The 18,626-nt window shown below is 40.4% G+C and overlaps 1 protein-coding gene across 5 annotated transcripts in view; it reads left to right on the forward strand.

Moving 5' to 3' along the window:
• LOC149163515 (Exostosin family protein) overlaps positions 1-18,626 on the forward strand; it is a 189,694-nt gene that overhangs the window by 52,293 nt on the left and 118,775 nt on the right. For all 5 annotated transcript variants that reach the window (XR_016260630.1, XR_016260631.1, XM_089431755.1 and 2 more), the window contains exons 5-6: positions 2,246-2,361; positions 2,523-2,661. Coding sequence is in view for 3 of the 5 variants with exons in the window: in XM_089431755.1 (XP_089287881.1) it covers positions 2,246-2,361; positions 2,523-2,661 (255 nt within the window). In the remaining 2 variants the exon portion in view is untranslated. The remainder of the gene's footprint in view (positions 1-2,245; positions 2,362-2,522; positions 2,662-18,626) is intronic.

Genomic DNA, 18,626 nt, shown 5'->3' on the forward strand with positions numbered 1-18,626 from the left:
TCTTTCACATTCTAGACGACTACAAACCAATCCAGTTTTAGAGTGCCGAGTTTCTTTACGACAACTTATCTTCACCCATTCCACATCCACTTCATATTATCAAATGCCAACATTGTGATTGAGTTGGCCACATGAAAGATCAATGTTATGATCTTCATCCTTTTGAGCATTGTGGAAAACATGCTCATCTTTCAAATATAGATGTTGCAAACACAAGATTCCTGCAAGAGCAAAGAGTCACCTTGGATGGATTGCATCTGGGCAGTGGTTTTCAACAATGAAGAAGATAAATTAGTCAATACTACAAAGTTCATTCTTGAGCATTGAGATGTCTTGCAGTGGAGAGATTTTCATCTTCTCACCTTGTACCTGATAAGGGGGGAATTGATAGTTAGCTACTAAATTTGAAGTGATATCAAGCAAGCCTGAGTAATAGCCAGAACCAGAGCCTCAACCAGAGTTAGAGCTGTAGCCAGAGACATACTCATGTTCCATGAGCACGATTCGGTTGGTGGCCAATTTTAAACCTCCTCCCACTAGTAGAATACTCACTGCTTATGCTAGACAACAATTTGTGGTTATCTGTTTGAATCATCATTAGGGAGCACTTCCATTTAGCAGAAGACATCACTTTTTAGCCAGATTCAAAATTGTTCCAGAAATGGCTTTGAGCCAAGTTCTAGAGTTGGTGGCCAACCTTAAACCACCACTAGTAGAAGACTTCAACTTCTGCTACTCCATTTGGCTTGTGGTCCTCCTTAAACCACAAGATTCAGAGAGCACATCCATATCGAAAGTTGTAGCTCGAACAAGTACTTCTACATTGGCTTTGTGTCTAGCATGTGGAAGTGTCCAAAAAGGTACTCTCTAGATATTAACTTTATTTTATAAAGTTAAAGTGACTTTTACTTTATAATGATTAAAAGGTGACTTAAGTTGTGTCAATGAGAGATTAAGTCACAACTGTTGATCTCAAGTGATCAAGATTAGATCTTGACTGTCAATCACTTTGGAGATAGGGTTTTAGTCATTGGAAAGTTATAAAAGAAAATCTAAGGAGAGGAAGAGACACATTGCATGAACAAGTGAGGGTTTGAGCTGAAGAGGAAGAGGGAAAAAGATTGCAGTAGGAGAAAATTACAGGGGCAGCAAGGAGGGCGAGCTAGGGCATGCATTTCAAGGCAGCCCATACACAGATTTTGGGCACAAAGTTCTAGGCAGCAGAGAAGCAGTTTTCAGGCAGTGGGACAGCAACAACTTATATCACACCATTACACCATACAAATCTGTACTGTACGGATTCTGTACAGGCCTCGAAAATCGCACTGTGCAGAGCTGTTTTGGCACACATTTTGAGACAGATTTCTGTGGGTGAATTTCTCAGATTTTTTGGCCGAGTGCAGATTTATAAATTGCTGTAATAATTTCCAGATTTCCCTGGAAACAATCCAACCATTGGCTGTTAACCACCTCTGTATTTCAGCTCTCTTCTTGGATTCACATACACCCCTTCGGATTAAGGTGGGAGAATGTTGGAAGTGTAATCCTTAGGGGAGCATGTGAAATTTTATTATTCACTTGAGAGGAAGGCAAAAAGCCTCGAGTGAACACGAAAAATCATGGGAAGTCCAAGAGACTTCTTGGAATTTGAAATCAAGGGTCATTAAGAATTGTATTTATGTGTACCATATGTTTAATGAAATGCATTGCACACCTCATATCTTTTTCAGTTTTGTGAGTCTAATGCTGGTCCTCTGAGAAATTGCTTACCAAGCCATCTTCTTTTGGCTCCTGAGTAAGGATCTTGAATGGATATTATAGGCTTCCCTCTTTGTGGTCCTCAAACACTTTTTTCAATAGATATTCTACTGCTTATTTCAGTTTTGGATGACTTTGTGATTTTATAGTTTAATAAACTATTGAGCTTTTCTATCAATAAATTCTTGCTTTCTGTATTATCCTGCTTAATTAGATGCAAAAACATTGCATATAAGCTTAATTATATAATTACCAACAATTATGATTGGAGTATTACTTTTGATTTTTATCCCAATCTTGACTATTTTGACATGGGAATGGCTATGACTGGTGACTGAGCTGCACACTTTATTTATTTCAATATTCATAGACTCTTGAGCTGTAATGTGGTTGATGTAAATTGTTCACTAATCCATAGAAGTTCCTAGACATGATTTTATTTCTCAAATTAACTGTTCATGGTAACAGTTCTTGTTATTTGGTGTAGGGTGGAAAGATTCGCAGCAAACTAGTTGCTGTGCTGCAAAATAATTCAGATATCATAATTGAAGAAGGGTCAATTGGAGAAGCAGGCAAAGTGGCAACACAAAATGGCATGCGCAGGTTTATTAAAATGTTTTCTTAATAAGTTTTCAATTTGCCATCTTTTGATATTAAAATTTTTCTGCTGGTGGGTTTATAACAAACTCAATCGGTTTACTTTGCTGGAAATGATGCAGTTTTACAAGAAACTCACTTGGTTTACTTTTCTGGAAATGATGCAGTTCTGTTTTTTGCTTAAGTCCTGCTGGAGACACACCCTCCTCTGCTAGATTATTTGATGCAATTGTGAGTGGATGTATCCCAGTCCTGGTCAGTGATGAGCTGGAGTTGCCTTTTGAAGGAATACTAGACTACAGAAAGGTATCAAACTCTTGAAACCAAAAATATGTTTAGTGAGGATATTTTTCTTGTTGGATTGATTTTGAGAAACTCGGAAACATAATTGAAACTGGTAGTATTCTCTGCATCACAATTGTATAGTTGAATGCATGTTCTTACAGATATCATCAAACTTTTTTTGTCTCTTTGGTTTGTAATTATTCCATATGTATCTAGATTCTCTCTCATTTGAAAACTTTTCAGACAAGAGTGCTTGATGTAACCAGCTTTATAACGTTTATAGTCTAAACTGATTTACATAGGAATGCCCATTATCCTTGGAAAATACAAACTCTAATGTTAAGAGTTAGATTGACCAGCTTGGGCAAAGTGCGCAGAAGCATATCTGTTTATGCAGAAGATTTTATTATCTTATAAGTGCAGACGTTCAAATATTGATAGTACAAGTTGTTCTAAGCAATGAAAAGTTTAATGAATGTAAGTAGACATAAGTTGATTAAAAAGAAACAAAGCAATGGAAATATAGACATAAGTGTAACTGATATGCTGCGAACCACATCTAATGATGAATGTAAGAAAGACAAAACACTGGAAAGGAATGGTCCTCTTTCTATGGGAGTGGCTTCAGCAAGAGTGTTTTTAACAACTGCATCATCCATGATTCACTTTTTGTAATGCTGTCTTGGGTGAGGGTCTCTTCTGTAGGTGAGGTCCTAGGTTTTTTTATGGTGTGTGCCTACCCATCTAGAAGTTTTCATCATTCTTCTTTTCGCCTTTGGAATCCATCACCATTTGTTTTCTGGTTAAGCTTGGGGTATTTCTGTTAATGTTATTAGCTCAGACAGGCGCTTCTGCATAGGCTTGGTGTCTAGTGTGCACAAGATGCCAGATTGCCTCTTTAGGTGCTTGCTTTAGAGGAGTAAGTGATTATTATGATTTATTTCCTACATTTAAACTTTAACTTAGGAAAAACACATTAATTAATTTAATTGATTAATGTTGGCTATTGGGCTAAGTTTATAAGGATAAATAATTTAATTATCTAAGTGACTTAGATCTAATCTCTACCGTTGATCTCGGTGGGTTAAGAATTAGTCCTAGCCATCTATTACTTTCGATATTGGGGGTTGGGGATTTATCTCAAGATAAAATTATTAAATAAGCCTAAGGGAGAGGTGAAAGACACATTGTGATTGAGAGAGTAATTTCTTAAGGAGTGAAATGCTCAACGACTGAAGAGAAAGGGAGTGTGTGCAGCAAGGGTTTTCTGGGAGAGAAATTCAATGAGGCTGAGAATTTGGAGAGAGAGGCCAAGACTTGGGAGAGGGAGGCTGAGTTTTCTGTGCAAGCCGAGTTTGTGAAGAGAGGCCGCGTTTTCCAGCTAGGTCCACGTGGAGGAAGGGAGACCAAGTTTCCCTGTGCGCAGGCCGTATAGGGGGAGTCTGATTTTTACAAGCAAAGATTGTCTGGGGCCGAGTATTTTCTAGGAGGGCCAAATTTCCAGAGGCTGAATTTCTATAGAGGCCAAAAATCCAGGTTCAAATAGTGCAGAATTTTCTATGTATCTTTGTGGGTCAAGGCCCTAATTTTCCAGATTTAATAAAGTGAAGGAAGATTTGTTTGGGCATAATTTTCTGCTTCCTGTGGTTGATTTTCCTATTTTATTTCCACTGCAATTTATTTTTGAAAGTTGAAGATACTAGTTTATTTATTTTACAACGATTATCAGAATTATAGAGTAAATATTTTTGTGGATATAGAATAATTGTTGAGGCAAAAATAAATCAGACCTGGTATTAAAAGTTACAATTTCTTTGATTACTGTTTTGAGGCTGCCTCTTTGGGCAGTTTGCCATGAAATGCTTTGTTTTATGAAAGGTTTTGCACTTGTAGATGGTGTTTTCATAATCCAATGTCAACCCTCTCGAACCATCAAAATCTAGGGTTATTTTACTTGGTAATCATTTGCTGAGATCCATTTATGTGCTAGTCTTGACACTTGGACACACCTTCACTTATTCTGCTGTAAATTGTTCCTGATTAAAATCCTAATTTATAACAACAATCATTAAACTTATGGTAGCATGTATTTGGAATCTATTTGAGCATCTCTAGTACTTATTTTAGCCCTCTAGATTTAGCCATAAATTCTTTGAACTCGCTCTCTCATTTTACCCAGGGCCCTTAGCTTATTGAATATTATTATGGGGTGTCTAATTAGTAGGTTCCTTGAAGGGTATTTAGCTTGGAATCCTTGGGTCCCTTAATCTTTGAGACCTATTGGGAAAGTCTCCTTTGTGGGGATAATATCCATCCACAGAGCAACAGGGGAACAACCATTAAGGTTATAGTGGTGGTTGATCTCATTGTTTCCCTCAACCTAGAGTGCCTAGTGAGGCTTTGCTTTAGGCCGCTATATTTTTCAGTTGCAGGTCCCTTTACTGTGGGAGATAGAGATATGTATACCTCTTCTCCGTCTTCCTCCTCTACTTCTACTTTTATTTTCAACTATGATGTTTATGCGGAGCTATCTCATGCCTATTGGGGTTTTCCTCATCTGCTTTATCTAGCTCTTGTTGCTCGTTTTCTTATTATCTTTTGTATGCCTCCTTTCTTTGTTAATGGGTTTTTTTAAGACACTACTATAGTCTTTTGACTACTAATTGTATTGTTTAGCCCCTTTGACCTAATTCTTAGTCATTTGTTGAACATTAATAAATTTTCTCATCTTATGTTATCTAATATGTGGTCTCTTGGTGCCTATGATTTTCTTGTAGTATCAAGGACGTGTCTCTTGAGGTTGGGTACACAATTCATAGCCGGGAGATTTGATTCTTGGGATATCTTTAGATACATGAGAATGATTTTCTTGTAGTATCAAGGATGGTGTCTCTTGAGCTGCACGAAGCACCGAAAGGATTTGGAGTTTCTGAAACAAGTACATTTGATCACCTCCCAAAAATGGAAACATCGGCTGAAACATCATATATATATAAAGAAATTTATAAATAAGTGAATAACACATTATATTGCAAGAAAAAAGGGAATAAGACCCATAGATGACAATTTAGAACGAAAACCAAGTCCATATTAACTCTCACAGATGATTACATGATGGTCGAGTTTTGGCCGAGTTTTGGAGTTTCGGCTACGAGGACGGCCCGAAATGTCGGGTTCCTAGACGGGAGATGTGTTCTTTTCTTGAGATGTCTTTAGAGACACGAGAAGGCTCTCCCCAAAGTGCCCATTGTGAGCAACTTGATGTCCATCATGATTTCCTGATTAAATAAAGAAAAAAGAAGGTAAAAATCATAATAAGAAAAAGAGAAAAGCCTACCTAAACCTAAGGTGTACTCCACAACCCAAATTGACCTTGAGAAGGAGAGCATGCTTATTAATAACAAAGAATATTCCTATTGTTGCCGCTTAAATTGTATAGGCACTGTGACGACTCAAGTTGGGGGTTGTCACCCTGATACCCAACCTCTCTGTTCTAGCTGTCTCCCAACAACAGGCTATGGGGGGTAGACCTTGTGGAAATGAGATGATGAAGGACAAGTTGGGAACCAACGAGTCTGGGAGACACAACTAAGAATCCTAGATACTTAGTTAGATTTAGCAAGATTCTTTAAGGATTAGATTGAATTTATACCTAAAGCCAGTGCTTTATTGGAACGAACAAAGTTCGTTCTTCAAGTTAAATACTCTAGAAAACTTGGAATATGTAGATCTCCATTGAGATACTAAAATGTATGAATAAGAATGATGATACAACTGAGAGTGAGGGTCTTGTATATATAGCTAGGTAAGTACCCTTTCACAAACAATCATGTTTGTAGAGACATGCCTCTTTGTTTAACTAATTATTATTTTAATTACATATTATTGTGATTATTATTTATTACCTATTTTATTACTTTTACATAGTTATATTCATAACATTGCCTTCCTCTTAAAAAAGCTTTGTCTTCAAAGCTTGTTGATGAAAATGCTTGATCTCTTTTTCTGCAACGAATGTCTTCTCATCTCGGGACAGTCATCTTCGTCGATACAAGTTGATATGATCCTTGGAGTGATATGTAAAATTGTCGCACGGAGGAAGGATCTGACCATCCTAAATTAATATTTTGTGGAATCTTTCGATTATTGGATGATGATTTTTGAGTAGCTTGGGAGGTACTACAAGCCCTAGGGTTTGGTGTTTGGAGGGCAAAGCACCCTTAGTTTAGGTATATAATTAAAATTAGCCAAGACTTTGCATCACACATAGTTTAGTCTTGCATCCATTCCTTCATCTAACATTCTCTTTCAATTGGTTATTGTAATTGAAATTGCGGACTCATTATTTACTTGCAAGCTTTACTTTATTTCAAGCTTATTGTCTCTTGGATATCATATTTAAGCATCTGTACTTGCAAGTTTTATCTCAAGTCTCGTCGCCCATAATTTTGATTGCTTGATCTCTTGTACTAACCTTGTCATGCAACATTGCTTATCTTGTAACTTGATATATCTTTTGTTATTGTGCAAAAGGCATTCACCCTTAGTTTAGGCATATAATTAAAATTAGCCAAGACTTTGCATCCCACATAGTTTAGTCTTGCATCCATTCCTTCATCTAACATTCTCTTTCAATTGGTTATTGGAATTGTGGGCTCATTATTTACTTGCAGGCTTTACTTTATTTCAAGCTTATTGTCTCTTGGATATCATATTTAAGCATCTGTACTTGCAAGTTTTATCTCAAGTCTCGTCGCCCATAATTTTGACTGCTTGATCTTTCGTACTAACCTTGTCATGCAACATTGCTTATCTTGTAACTTTATATATCTTTTGTTATTGTGCAATTATTTTAATATATATTTGAGCATTGTTATTAAGGCACTGGTCTCTCACTTTTTATCTCATTAAGTGTCATATTGATTTAATGGAATCTATCTTCTAAAATTCACATTGCTCAATAATAATCTTTCTAATTAATCTTAAATCAAGTTATATAGAGAGGTAATTGCCTTGCCTTAGATCTCCTAGACTTATTGTTCCAATAAGTTTTCCTTTAGTTTCATCCTTTGGGACTACCCCCATTAGCTTGCCTAGGAGAGAACTTAAACAGAGTGAGTAGGGAATAGGTGACAACCCCTATTCTGAGGGTTGCACCATAAAGACTATACCTTATGGGGTTAGAAACTTTCTTCACGCTTAGGTGTACATCTTAGGCGATAACATTTTCTGCGCCGTTGCCGAGGATAAGTTCTTTTGTTCTTGGCGTTCGACATATTTGACCCAGCATATGCCACATTTTCTGGTGCCACTGCCGGGGATAAGTTCCTTGTTCTCGGTTTCTTTTACTAACATTTGGTTCTTAGCATATTGAATCTTTGGATTTAAATTTCTGTTCTAGTGGTGACTCCACTTGTTTCACATTTTACAAGAGCATATACTAGAAGGCATCCATGTAGCTTGGTTAATCATACTCTTGATCTTGAAAAGACTTTTAGAGTTCGATTAAACAGGCTTTATTTGTGTAGACTTCTTGTAAATCTTGGGCAAGAAGCTTTATCTGATATCCATTTGCTTTTTCAGGGTCCAGCGTAGCAAGAGATCATGAATGACTTGTTTGGCCCCTATAATTTTGCTAACATTCAAGGCTATCCGCATGATATTCCGGAAAAGGTTATCGAGAAGTTGCCTTCTTTTCAAGGAACTAATGTGATTAATGCCAATGACCACATTAAGAAATTTGATCTTTGTGTGGTTAAGTGGTGTGCTAGTGCTAACTATAATCATGAGGATGTGAAGATGAGGATCTTCGTTCTTTCTCTGGAAGAAGATGCTATGGATTGGTTCCATGAGTTTCATGATCATTCGTTTGATTCATTGAGATCGATTGTTAGTGCATTTAAGGGAAAATTTGGAAATAAGAAAGAAGAAAGGTACTTACTTAGTGCTATTAACACCATCAAGAAGAATGAAAATGAGTTCGTTGAAGAATTTAATAAGAAGTTTAATGATATTGTAAGGGATTTGCTTCAAGATTATAAGCCTCCTGCTAAGTCTCTTTTGGTATATTATATTAATGCATTTCATGGTGATACCACTTATGAGTTATGGTGCTCTAAGCCTAATGATGTAAAGGCTGCCCAAACTTTGGCTGAAGAGATGGAAAAGTGTAGAAAGGCATTTGGGAGGTTTGAAATTTCGGGTTTTTCTTAGGGTCATCATAAGAATGAGTCGAAAGGAAAAGAAGTTAGAGAAGTTGATAAGGATCCCATTAAAGAAATGATACAACTGATTTAAAGATATGAAAATTGATCATGCAAATTAGATAACTACCCTTCAAAATCGTTTAATCAATATGGAAAGTTCTCAAGGAAATAAGATGCATAATTATAGAAATAATAATGCATGGCATAAAAGGGGCCCTCCTAATGAGCAAAGACTGCCTAATCCACTTGAATCTGCAAACATTGTTGATCAATCTTTGCCATATTGTAGACCTTGTGATAATTTTCATGATGAAGCTACTTGTGTTGTTGCAAAAGGAACCCGGGATAGTGGAATGGTGGGGACAAGTGATCAAATAAATGTAGTTGGTAAAGAGCATCAATTATCTATGGAGGATTTGATGGAGGTTGTAGAAAATAGTCATGATGTTGAGACACTCCAATCTTCTTATAAGTATTAACAATTTTAATGATGAGAAGGATTTGATTACTTAGTTGTATGGAGAAAAGCCTTCTCGGGAACAAGTCTTTGAGATGGCAAAGGATAAAGGATTAACTTATCAGCGGAAGAGTAAAGAGCAAAATGAGAGTCAGATTACCCTAAGAGTTTCTAACCTTGGTTTGAGTATTGACTTGGGATGATGGATTGATAATGCAAAATCCTTAGTTCTTGTTACTGAAATTTTCAACATTCCCTCTCAAAAGTCTAAGTTGTTGAATTCTATTGATGCTCCCCGTGTTGATGTTTGTCGTGAAAGGGCTCCTGAAGCTGTTTATCAGGATGCTCCGGTATATTTGCAAAGTATGGATCCAAATAATAAAGGTCATCAACCGTTTTATATTACTTTGCTTGTTAGTGGTTGATTATATAATTGCATGTTGGATTCTGGTTGCATCAACTTGTGTCATGACCAAGAGGGTCATGGAACAACTTAATTTGAGAATCGCTATACCCTATCACAACATATGTGCCGTGGATTCCAAGATGATTGAATTTCATGGATTAATTAAGGATTTTCAAGTTCATTTGTTAGTTTATCCTGATATAATGATTGTCATGGATATTATTGTGATTGATGTACCAGATGCTTGGCGTATGTTGTTATCAAGGAAGTGGGCTTTTGGTCTAGGAGGAAGTATTCAAATGAATTGGTCATATGCTACAATTCTCTCACCTAGAGGCAGTGGTTTTGTTAGACTTAATAGGGAGTTTGAAAGAAAATTCCATGTGGAAGACCCCAAGAGATCCCATAATGAGATTATAATGGAAAAACTTAATCTTGGGAACTATTCTATCTTGTCTAACTCCATAGTTCCTTTGGATGAAAAAGTTGATGATTTGAAGAATCAAGTATGGCATATGAATTTCGATGGTGCATATTCTAGCCATGGTAAGGGCGCTGGAATAGTGCTTAAATCTCCCCTTGGTCATATTTTTAAATTTGCCTATAGGTTAGAGTTTGAAGCTATCAACAATGTGGCTTAGTATGATGCTGATCCGAACTTAAACAGGGACGCTACAACTTATAGATATAATCATAAACACAGAGATGCAGCAGAAAAACACTTCATTTCATTAATAGAAAAATACTGAACTATGCTTACAAACAAAATGGAAATAAGATAGCTCGGGTGATGGTAGCTTATCTCTGAGAAGAGATGTGGCAGATACATGCCTTTGAATCGAGTTACAATGAGGCTCAAGAGCCTTTTTATTATTGAACAATAAGAGAAAACCCTAAACAACCAAAACCCTAACTCGAGGAGATGTAACACCAAGAGTTTATGGGCCTCGTTGGGGTTAGTTGGGCAACCAACTTCTCGGGGTCATAACTTGGTCATATTATCTTTGTTTGAAGCGTATGATACCTTGTTGGAAAGATCTCTCCGAGAACTACAGCTGCTGACGCAATTGCCATACACGTTTGCTATTGCAATCGCCGAAGGAATTTTGCCAAAAAAATGTCGTTTAGGGCCTCAAAACAGCTTCAAAAGTTCAGGGCCCAAAAAACTGCCAAAAATGGTAAACTGTGCTACAATTAAGGAAATTGAAAAACTGAAAGAAACAATGGTGAGGGCCCCAGTGGAATAGGCGGGTGGCCACCAATGTCCACCTGGATTAGTCCTCTCCTGTTGGGAAGCAATGGTTCCCATTGCGTTGAGTTGCTCCATGAGATGAGGAAACTTCTGCTGAACTTGGACCCTGGGTGGCCACCAATATCCATTCGGATCAGTCCTCGCCCCTTAGGAAGCAATGGTCCCCATTGCGTTGAGTTCCTCCATGAGATGAGGAAACTTCTGCTAAACTTGGTCCCTGGTGAGCCATTTGCCTTGGTGAAGGAGTTGGCCACCTTTGACAACTCGATATAGTTGTATCCTCTGTTGCCGAGTGTTCTTGATCTGCATGTCCATGATCTGATCAGTTGTGGCTTGTTCCATGCAATCCGGGTTGAGCTCTGTTGGTGTGAGCTATTTTGCAATGTTAGATGTGTCCAACAATGGTGGAAAGTATGGCTGAAGGTGATCTACATTGAACATTGGGTGCAAACCAAGGAACGGTGGGACACTGAGCTCGAAGACATTGTCACCGACGACCTTGGTGATGGTGTATGGCCCATATCGGAGCGGGCAAAGCTTGCGGTGGGGTCCAACAAGGCGCTACTTCTGCAAATGTAGCCAAACTTTGCGCCCACCTAGAAGTTGTGCAACACTCCATGCTGATCATGGCGTTGCTTGTACTTAGCATTAGCTCTGTCCAATAGATCATGGACCCGTTGGCGGATGTGTTGAATGCGCTCAATGAAGCTGTTAGCCCTTTTAGCTTCAGATTACATGCGAGCCGAATCTACCTGAGTGGCAGCAATTGGTATGGCCACATCAGTGGGGCATAATGGCTAAAATCCCAGCCCTACCTAAAAGGGACTGTGGCCTGTTGAGGTGTGGAGAACTCTATTGTAGCTGTGTTGGACATAGGGGAGACTTTCATCCCATGTGCATGGATGCTTTGAGTTGTACATGCGCAAAATGTGTATGATCATCCTGTTGACAACCTTTGTTTGGCCATCAGTTTGGGGATGGAAAGCCGTGGACTTAGTAAGTTTTGTATCCAGCATCGACTAGAGACTTGACCAAAATGCACTCAGGAATCTGCTGTCTCGATCTAAGATAATGGACTATGGGATCCCAAAGTGTACCCACACTCGCTCAAAGAAGAGCTTAGCAGTGGCCTCTGCTGTGATACTCTTCTTGCAGGCCGCCATGATGGCCATCTTAGAGAATCTGTCGACGACCACGAAAATGCAATTGTTGCCGTGCTTAGTAGAAGGAAGGCCCGACATATAATCCATGGAGACAGATTCCCAAGGCCGACTAGGAGTAGGTAGAGGAGTATACAGGCCTTGCTTCTTGATGGTTGGTTTGGCAATGGCGCAGGCAGTGCAAGATCTAATGTACTTCCCAACATCCTAACAAAGTTTCGGCTAATAAAAATACTTTTGCAATACCACCATTGTTTTCTCTACTCCGAAATGTCCAACGACTTGACTATAGTGCGCCTCCCAAATCATCTTGGCACGCTCACTTGAAGGAACACAGATGTGTCCCAAGTGGCATAATAGTGCATCCTGAAGGTGAAAATTTGGAACTTGCTTCCCTTCCATGAGTGTCTGGTATGTGTTGCCGAATTTTGGATTGCTCTTGTAAAGATGCAGCCACCTCGATGTCTCATGCCCATAGGAGTCGAGCACAGTGATTAGCGCCATGACCGGTGGTCGGCTGAGGCAATCAACGACATTATTGGTGCTGCCCTTCTTATACTTAATGTTCAAATGGAACTGTTGCAGATAGGTGGACCATTTTTGATGGCGATCGTTCTGCAACTTCCCTTGTGTTTGTATGAACTGTAGAGGCCGGTGGTTTGTGTGGATGACCGTTTCCTTCCCCAGAATGTAATTCTTCCATTGACGGTAGGCCTGCACAATGGAATACATTTCTTTGTTGTAAGTGGGGTACTTTCGGACTGTGTTTGAAAGTGTATCACTGTGGTAAGCCACTGGACGCCCATGCCGAGTAAGAACCGCAACAATAGCATAGTCAGAGGCATCTGTTTCAATCTCAAATGGTTGTTGCAGGTCTAGTAATGTGAGCACTAGTGTAGAACAAAGGCGATTCTTCAACTTGGAGAACGCTCGCTGTTGGGTTTCCAACCAAAAGAACTTTGCTTTCGCTCCGCCCTTGGTGACTTGACTTAAAGACCAAGCGATATGAGAGAACCCCAACACGAACCTACGGTAGAAATTGGCAAGACCCAAAAAGCTGCGGAGCTCTCTTAGAGTGGTTAGGGCTGACCAATCCCGAATGACTTGTATCTTGGATGGGACCACATGTACACCCTGCTCATCAATGATGTACCCCAGATATTGAACCTGGGTCAGGCAAAAGGTGCATTTCTCCAAGTTAACACACAATTTGTGTTGTCGAAAGGTTTGAAGGACCTGTCGAATATGGTGGAGGTGCTCTTCCCTACTTTGGCTGAAGATCAAGATATCTAAATACACCACCATGAATACATTGGTGAAGGGTCGCAAGATGTCGTCCATTAGTCTCATGAAGGCTGCAGGGGCGTTCGTCAATCCGAACGACATGACCAACCATTCGAAAAGGCCCTCCTTGGATTTGAAGGCAGTCTTCCACACATCCGAGGGTTCGATACGCACCTAGTGATAGCCAGACTTCAAGTCAATCTTGTTGAAATATTGCCCCCTTGAGCTAGTCCAGAAGGTCATCAGTTGGCGAGATTGGGTACCTATTCCGGACAGTGATCTTGTTCAACGCCCGATAGTCAATACAAAGCCTCTAGGTCCCATCCTTCTTCTGTACCAATACAATCGGGCTCCCACAGGGTGATGAGCTTGGCCTGATGTGCCCTTTTTGTAGTAGTTCCTAAATCTGCCTCTTGATCTCATCGTTCTCCAGAATAGAGTGTTGATAGATCAGTCCATTGGGCAGCGGCGCGCTCGGGGTTAGATTGATGGAGTGCTTGACCTGACAGTGTAGAGGTACCCCTGTGGGTGAGGCAAAAATATCCCTGTACTCCTCCATGACCTTGTCCATCTGTTGCTGCTGTGTAGAGGAGCCCTACCTGGAAGCTGTGGCCACAACCTTCTTCTTGCCTTGGGGGCGAATCATAAGAAAAATAAATTTCTTGGTCTGGGAAATGATCTTACTGCATTGCTTTGCAGTGATCAAAGAGATGGCGGTAGGCGGGGCTACCTCCAGTATCTTGTACAACTTATTAACCAAAGTAATAATCACAAAACGAGGTCTAGACTCATATACAACATGTCTCTTCCATAAGTATGGTTGTCCTAACAATACATCAAAAACTTCAAGAGGAGCAACGTCACACAGTACCTCATCCGTGAAGGGCTTGATGCTGTAGGGAAGGCGACACTGCTGGCTGACACGAAGATCTCATCCTTGGTGAAGCCACCCGATGGTGTATGACTGTGGATGTGCTGTAGTCTTTAGGCCCAGCCGCTTCACGACTTTTGCTGAAATGAGGTTCTTTTGGCTCCCGCTGTCGACAATGAACTGCAGCGGAGAACCCTTCACCCACATCTGTGAGTGGAAGAGGCATTCCCCCCTCCTCTGGATCTTCAGGCTCAATTTCTGGATCTTTGTGGTGGCCATGGTGGCACTGGGCTCCGCATCAATGATCTGCTTCCCTTTGTCAGTTCCCTTATCGGGTTCTGATTCAGAGTCGGAACCTGCGTCTGATTCGGAAGCCTTTAGCTCGACCACCAGTGACTGCTTGGCTCGACACTCACTTGTATTGTGAGTGGAGCTCTTATGGAACTCACACCATTTTCCCGTGTCCTTCTTCATCTTCGTGGTGTTGTTCTTTGCTTGTGGCTTCAGTGGGTTGTCCTGGGTAGCCCTGCCTTGGCTTGGTCCTTTGTTCTGTGGTTTAGGGGTGCCTTTCCCTTGCTTTGGATTCACAGATCCAAAGTCCCGCTTCTTCTGTTTAAACTTCTGCTCAATGTTTACAACGTTTCGATACGTTGTGCCGAGCGAGGAGATGTCCAGGAACTCCATCTCGTCCTAGATGTACTTGTGTAGGCAGCTGTGATACTTGAGCACCAAATGCCACATAGTATCCTTGATACCCAGCTTCGTGCGAAGGGTATGGAAAGTATTTGTGAACTCTGGCACGTCTTGGTCCCTTCCCTGCCATAGCGTGGTCCACTTTATGTATTTATCTTCATAGCTCCCGACAGGGTAATACTGTTCCTTGATGGTGTCTCGGAAAGAATTCCAAGTGGGCACGACTGAAAACCACGAGGGTTCACTCTCGTCCTTTTGTTCACAATAGGTTTCCCACCAGTCCTTGACGTGTGGGGCGGCTTTGAGAAGTGCAAAAGTAATATTTTCCTGATTGGAAAAGTCATGAACTGAAAAATATCCTTACAACATATTTAACCATTTATCTACGGCGTCTACATCTATCAGGCCTTCAAATATGGGAATATCGAAGTTAACTTGTACCTTAAAAGGAGAAGCTGTTGGAAATATTGAGAGGGGGGTGAATCACTATTTCTTTTCAATTGTTACTTTTACCAGATAGATCACTTATACTTAGAACACAAAAATGAACAATAGAAGTAAACGTTTTTATTAATATAGTCTTTATAATGAATCAACTTCAATATGGGTAGGGCTCCAACCCTTGATGAAGATACACCCAGGCTCCAACCTGGGATGTGCCAAGCATCTACTTGGACTTTAGTGAGGCTCCGACCTCTAGGGCTTCAACCCTATCTTATCCAAGGCACCAACCTTCAGTTTAGGAGCACCAACTACAAGGACACCAATCCTTTAGCTTTTCTTTGTCAAGATATGTTAGGTTGTTCTTCACGGCTCCCAAAGTCTTCTTCAACAAGCCCTGTCAATCGTCAGCAATCGCTTCACTTAATCGTCACGTCATATCATCAATGACAACCTTGTCTCATAGAAGGTATCACCACTGCTCTTCATTACACCCAAAGAAAGATCTCTCCAAGTCACCTCATGATGACCTTAGTGATGCATCATGGTCTTCAATGTTATTTTCAAGATTACTTTACCAAAATGTCTTCAATAGTGACTCCAAGGTCAGTCAAGGCAACTCAACAAGAAGGCTCCAATATGAGATCTTTAAGATCACTCCACAATGATTGTATTCCTTCAATAAGATTCTGCACTGTACATGTTCAAAAACACGGTGGTTGATTGTACAATGTAGGTCTCTACCATTAGTCTTCACAATAGCTATATCTTATAGTATTAATGCTGCAATCAAGGAGGTTACTAATCTGCTGTACACCAACAATACACCATAGTCTTGTTATACCACAGGGATCACCAACTTCGTGCCATTGTCTTACCCTCTATCTAAGCCACTGTCTGCACCTTAATTCGAGGTCCTAATAATACATCTGTCTGACTGTTCGAGCTACTGTACTATCACAGTCCAAGATAAACAGTGATCCAAGCCTCTGTGTATGCTGCTGCAAATGTCAGAGTCCAAGATTTCAGGGGTAAAGGCACTTTCCGAAGTTTCAGGTTGCTGTCCACTGTTCCACAGATCCAAGACTTAGTTCGAGCTCTTTATAGGTTGCTTTTCAAGTCCAAGCAGGTGTCTCCAAATTGCATGCTTTAGTTCCAACACACAACCTTCAAAAAATATTGTACACTAGGCTCCACGGATCTGCATCCTAACAGTGGATTTGACTCCTCAAATGACTGTACATGGGACTTCAACAAACTGCCTTTACCGAATCCCCATTACACCATTAAAGTGGCTACATAACACTCTATCCAAACCCTCCTTAACATATCATTTCAACACTCAATTTCAAATTAGAAGGCTCCACGTAATGTTGCAATCCAACTTTTGTTCAGGTTCTAGCCTCCTGACTGTGTTTTCATGTTAAAATTGGCAACTAGGGCCAAACTCCATGTGGGTCATCTTATTAATGGAAGCTGATATTTTTCTTGGATCCCTCTCATTGAGAGGTGTAGGATTGATCTAAAGATCCTCCGATTCCGATAAGTATTCATGGAGTTATGAATTTATTTGCGTTATAACACAATTTAGCAAGGTCGGCCAGCAAACAAATAAACCCCACATGTGCTCAACGTTTTAGTATAAATAGAGGCGGCCTTCAAGTCATTTCAACACACTTGGGATCTCTTCCTCTCTCTACTTGTCTTTGGGTTTTAGTAGGAGGAGAGATCCTAAGGAATAACTTTGCTTTGTTCCAGAGGGCAGAAAGTCGGAATTGCAGGGAAAGCTGGAACTGCCAGAAAAGCCAGAAAAGCCAGAAAAGCTAGAACTGTTGGAAAAGTCGGAAAAGCCAGAGAAGTTGGAAAAGCTGGAACTGTTAGAACTGTCGGAAAAGCTGGAACTGTCGGAAAAGCCAGAAAAGCCAGAAAAGCCGGAATTGCTAGAAAAGTCGGAAACGCTGGAATTGTCGGAAAAGCCAGAACGACTGGAGAAGCTGGAACGACCGGAAAAGACGGAACTGCCGGAAAAGTCGGAACTGTCGGAAAATCCGGAACTACCAAAAAAGCCGAAAAAGCCAGAAATGCTGGAATTGCTGAAAAAGTTGAAACTACCAGGACTGCAGGGACTGTTGGAACAGCCGGAACTGCCGGAACTGTCGGGAATAGCCAGAACTGCTGGGAACTGCCGGAACTGTCGGGAATAGCTAGAACTGCTGGGAACTGCCGAAACAGCTGGAGCATCTGCCTCTGAAGGAGAGCAGCATGCAAGGGATAACTATCTAACATTGGGACAATTGTATGGTACTTAGCAGCAAAGACACCAAGCATGCAATGTTACAGCTAGCATGCAAGGGACAACTAGCATGCAACAACAAGCATGCTAAGGACAACAAGTAAGCAAGGGACAATAAACAAGCAAGGTGCAGCCAACACATAGGTCAGGATGGCAACATGGTGCAACAATGGCACATAATGCAGTACAGTGATGGGTACAGTCATGATTAATGAAGCGTGATGAGATGCAGCATAGTGATGATGGGTGCAACATGGTGCAACGCGGTGAGGTGCAGCATGATGATGAAATGCAACACAACGATAGGTGAAGGAATTACCCTGGAGAATTAGTTGAAGCAACATGTCTTCAACTGATCTCATGTATCATCTTCGTAGAGATGATCTATGCTCTTATCTAGATAAGTCAAAGTGTTGACTTCCGTTGTAAACATACTATCTCTCTATTGAACTATTGAAGAACATATAAGAAGAATTGATCAAGGGTTTCCCCACATTGGGGTTTGTCCCTGGCTAGCGCCACATCTTGTGTCCTCTTGTCTTGGCTTGTCTTCTGCGATTTATGTTTATGTTCTATCTGCAGTTTACTTTAATGCTGATGCGATTGCTAATCTGGAAAAGATATGGAGCTAACTGTGAAAATTGAAATAAATTGCTCTAAGCATAGAACATACCTAAAATTAACATGGTATTAGAGTTGAGGTGAAGACAATGCCCAAGCAAGAGTGAACGAGCAATCACCGAAGACTGTTGGGAAAGGACAAAAGGATTAGTGGATTCCTCATCACTCTTCAAATTCACCAAGGGTGAAGTCAAAGCAGAGAATATTATTAGAATGGCGCAGCGGAAGTTTCTGATGGCCTACCTAAAGATCACTTCATTGGGAAGTCCAGATCTAAGGGTGGAAGGAAAGGGAGATGCCTT

This window comes from Pinus tabuliformis, chromosome 5_1 (assembly GCF_031772625.1).
Source record: "Pinus tabuliformis cultivar Carrire ecotype Pingquan chromosome 5_1, CPIR1, whole genome shotgun sequence".
NCBI classification, from domain to species: Eukaryota; Viridiplantae; Streptophyta; class Pinopsida; order Pinales; family Pinaceae; genus Pinus; species Pinus tabuliformis.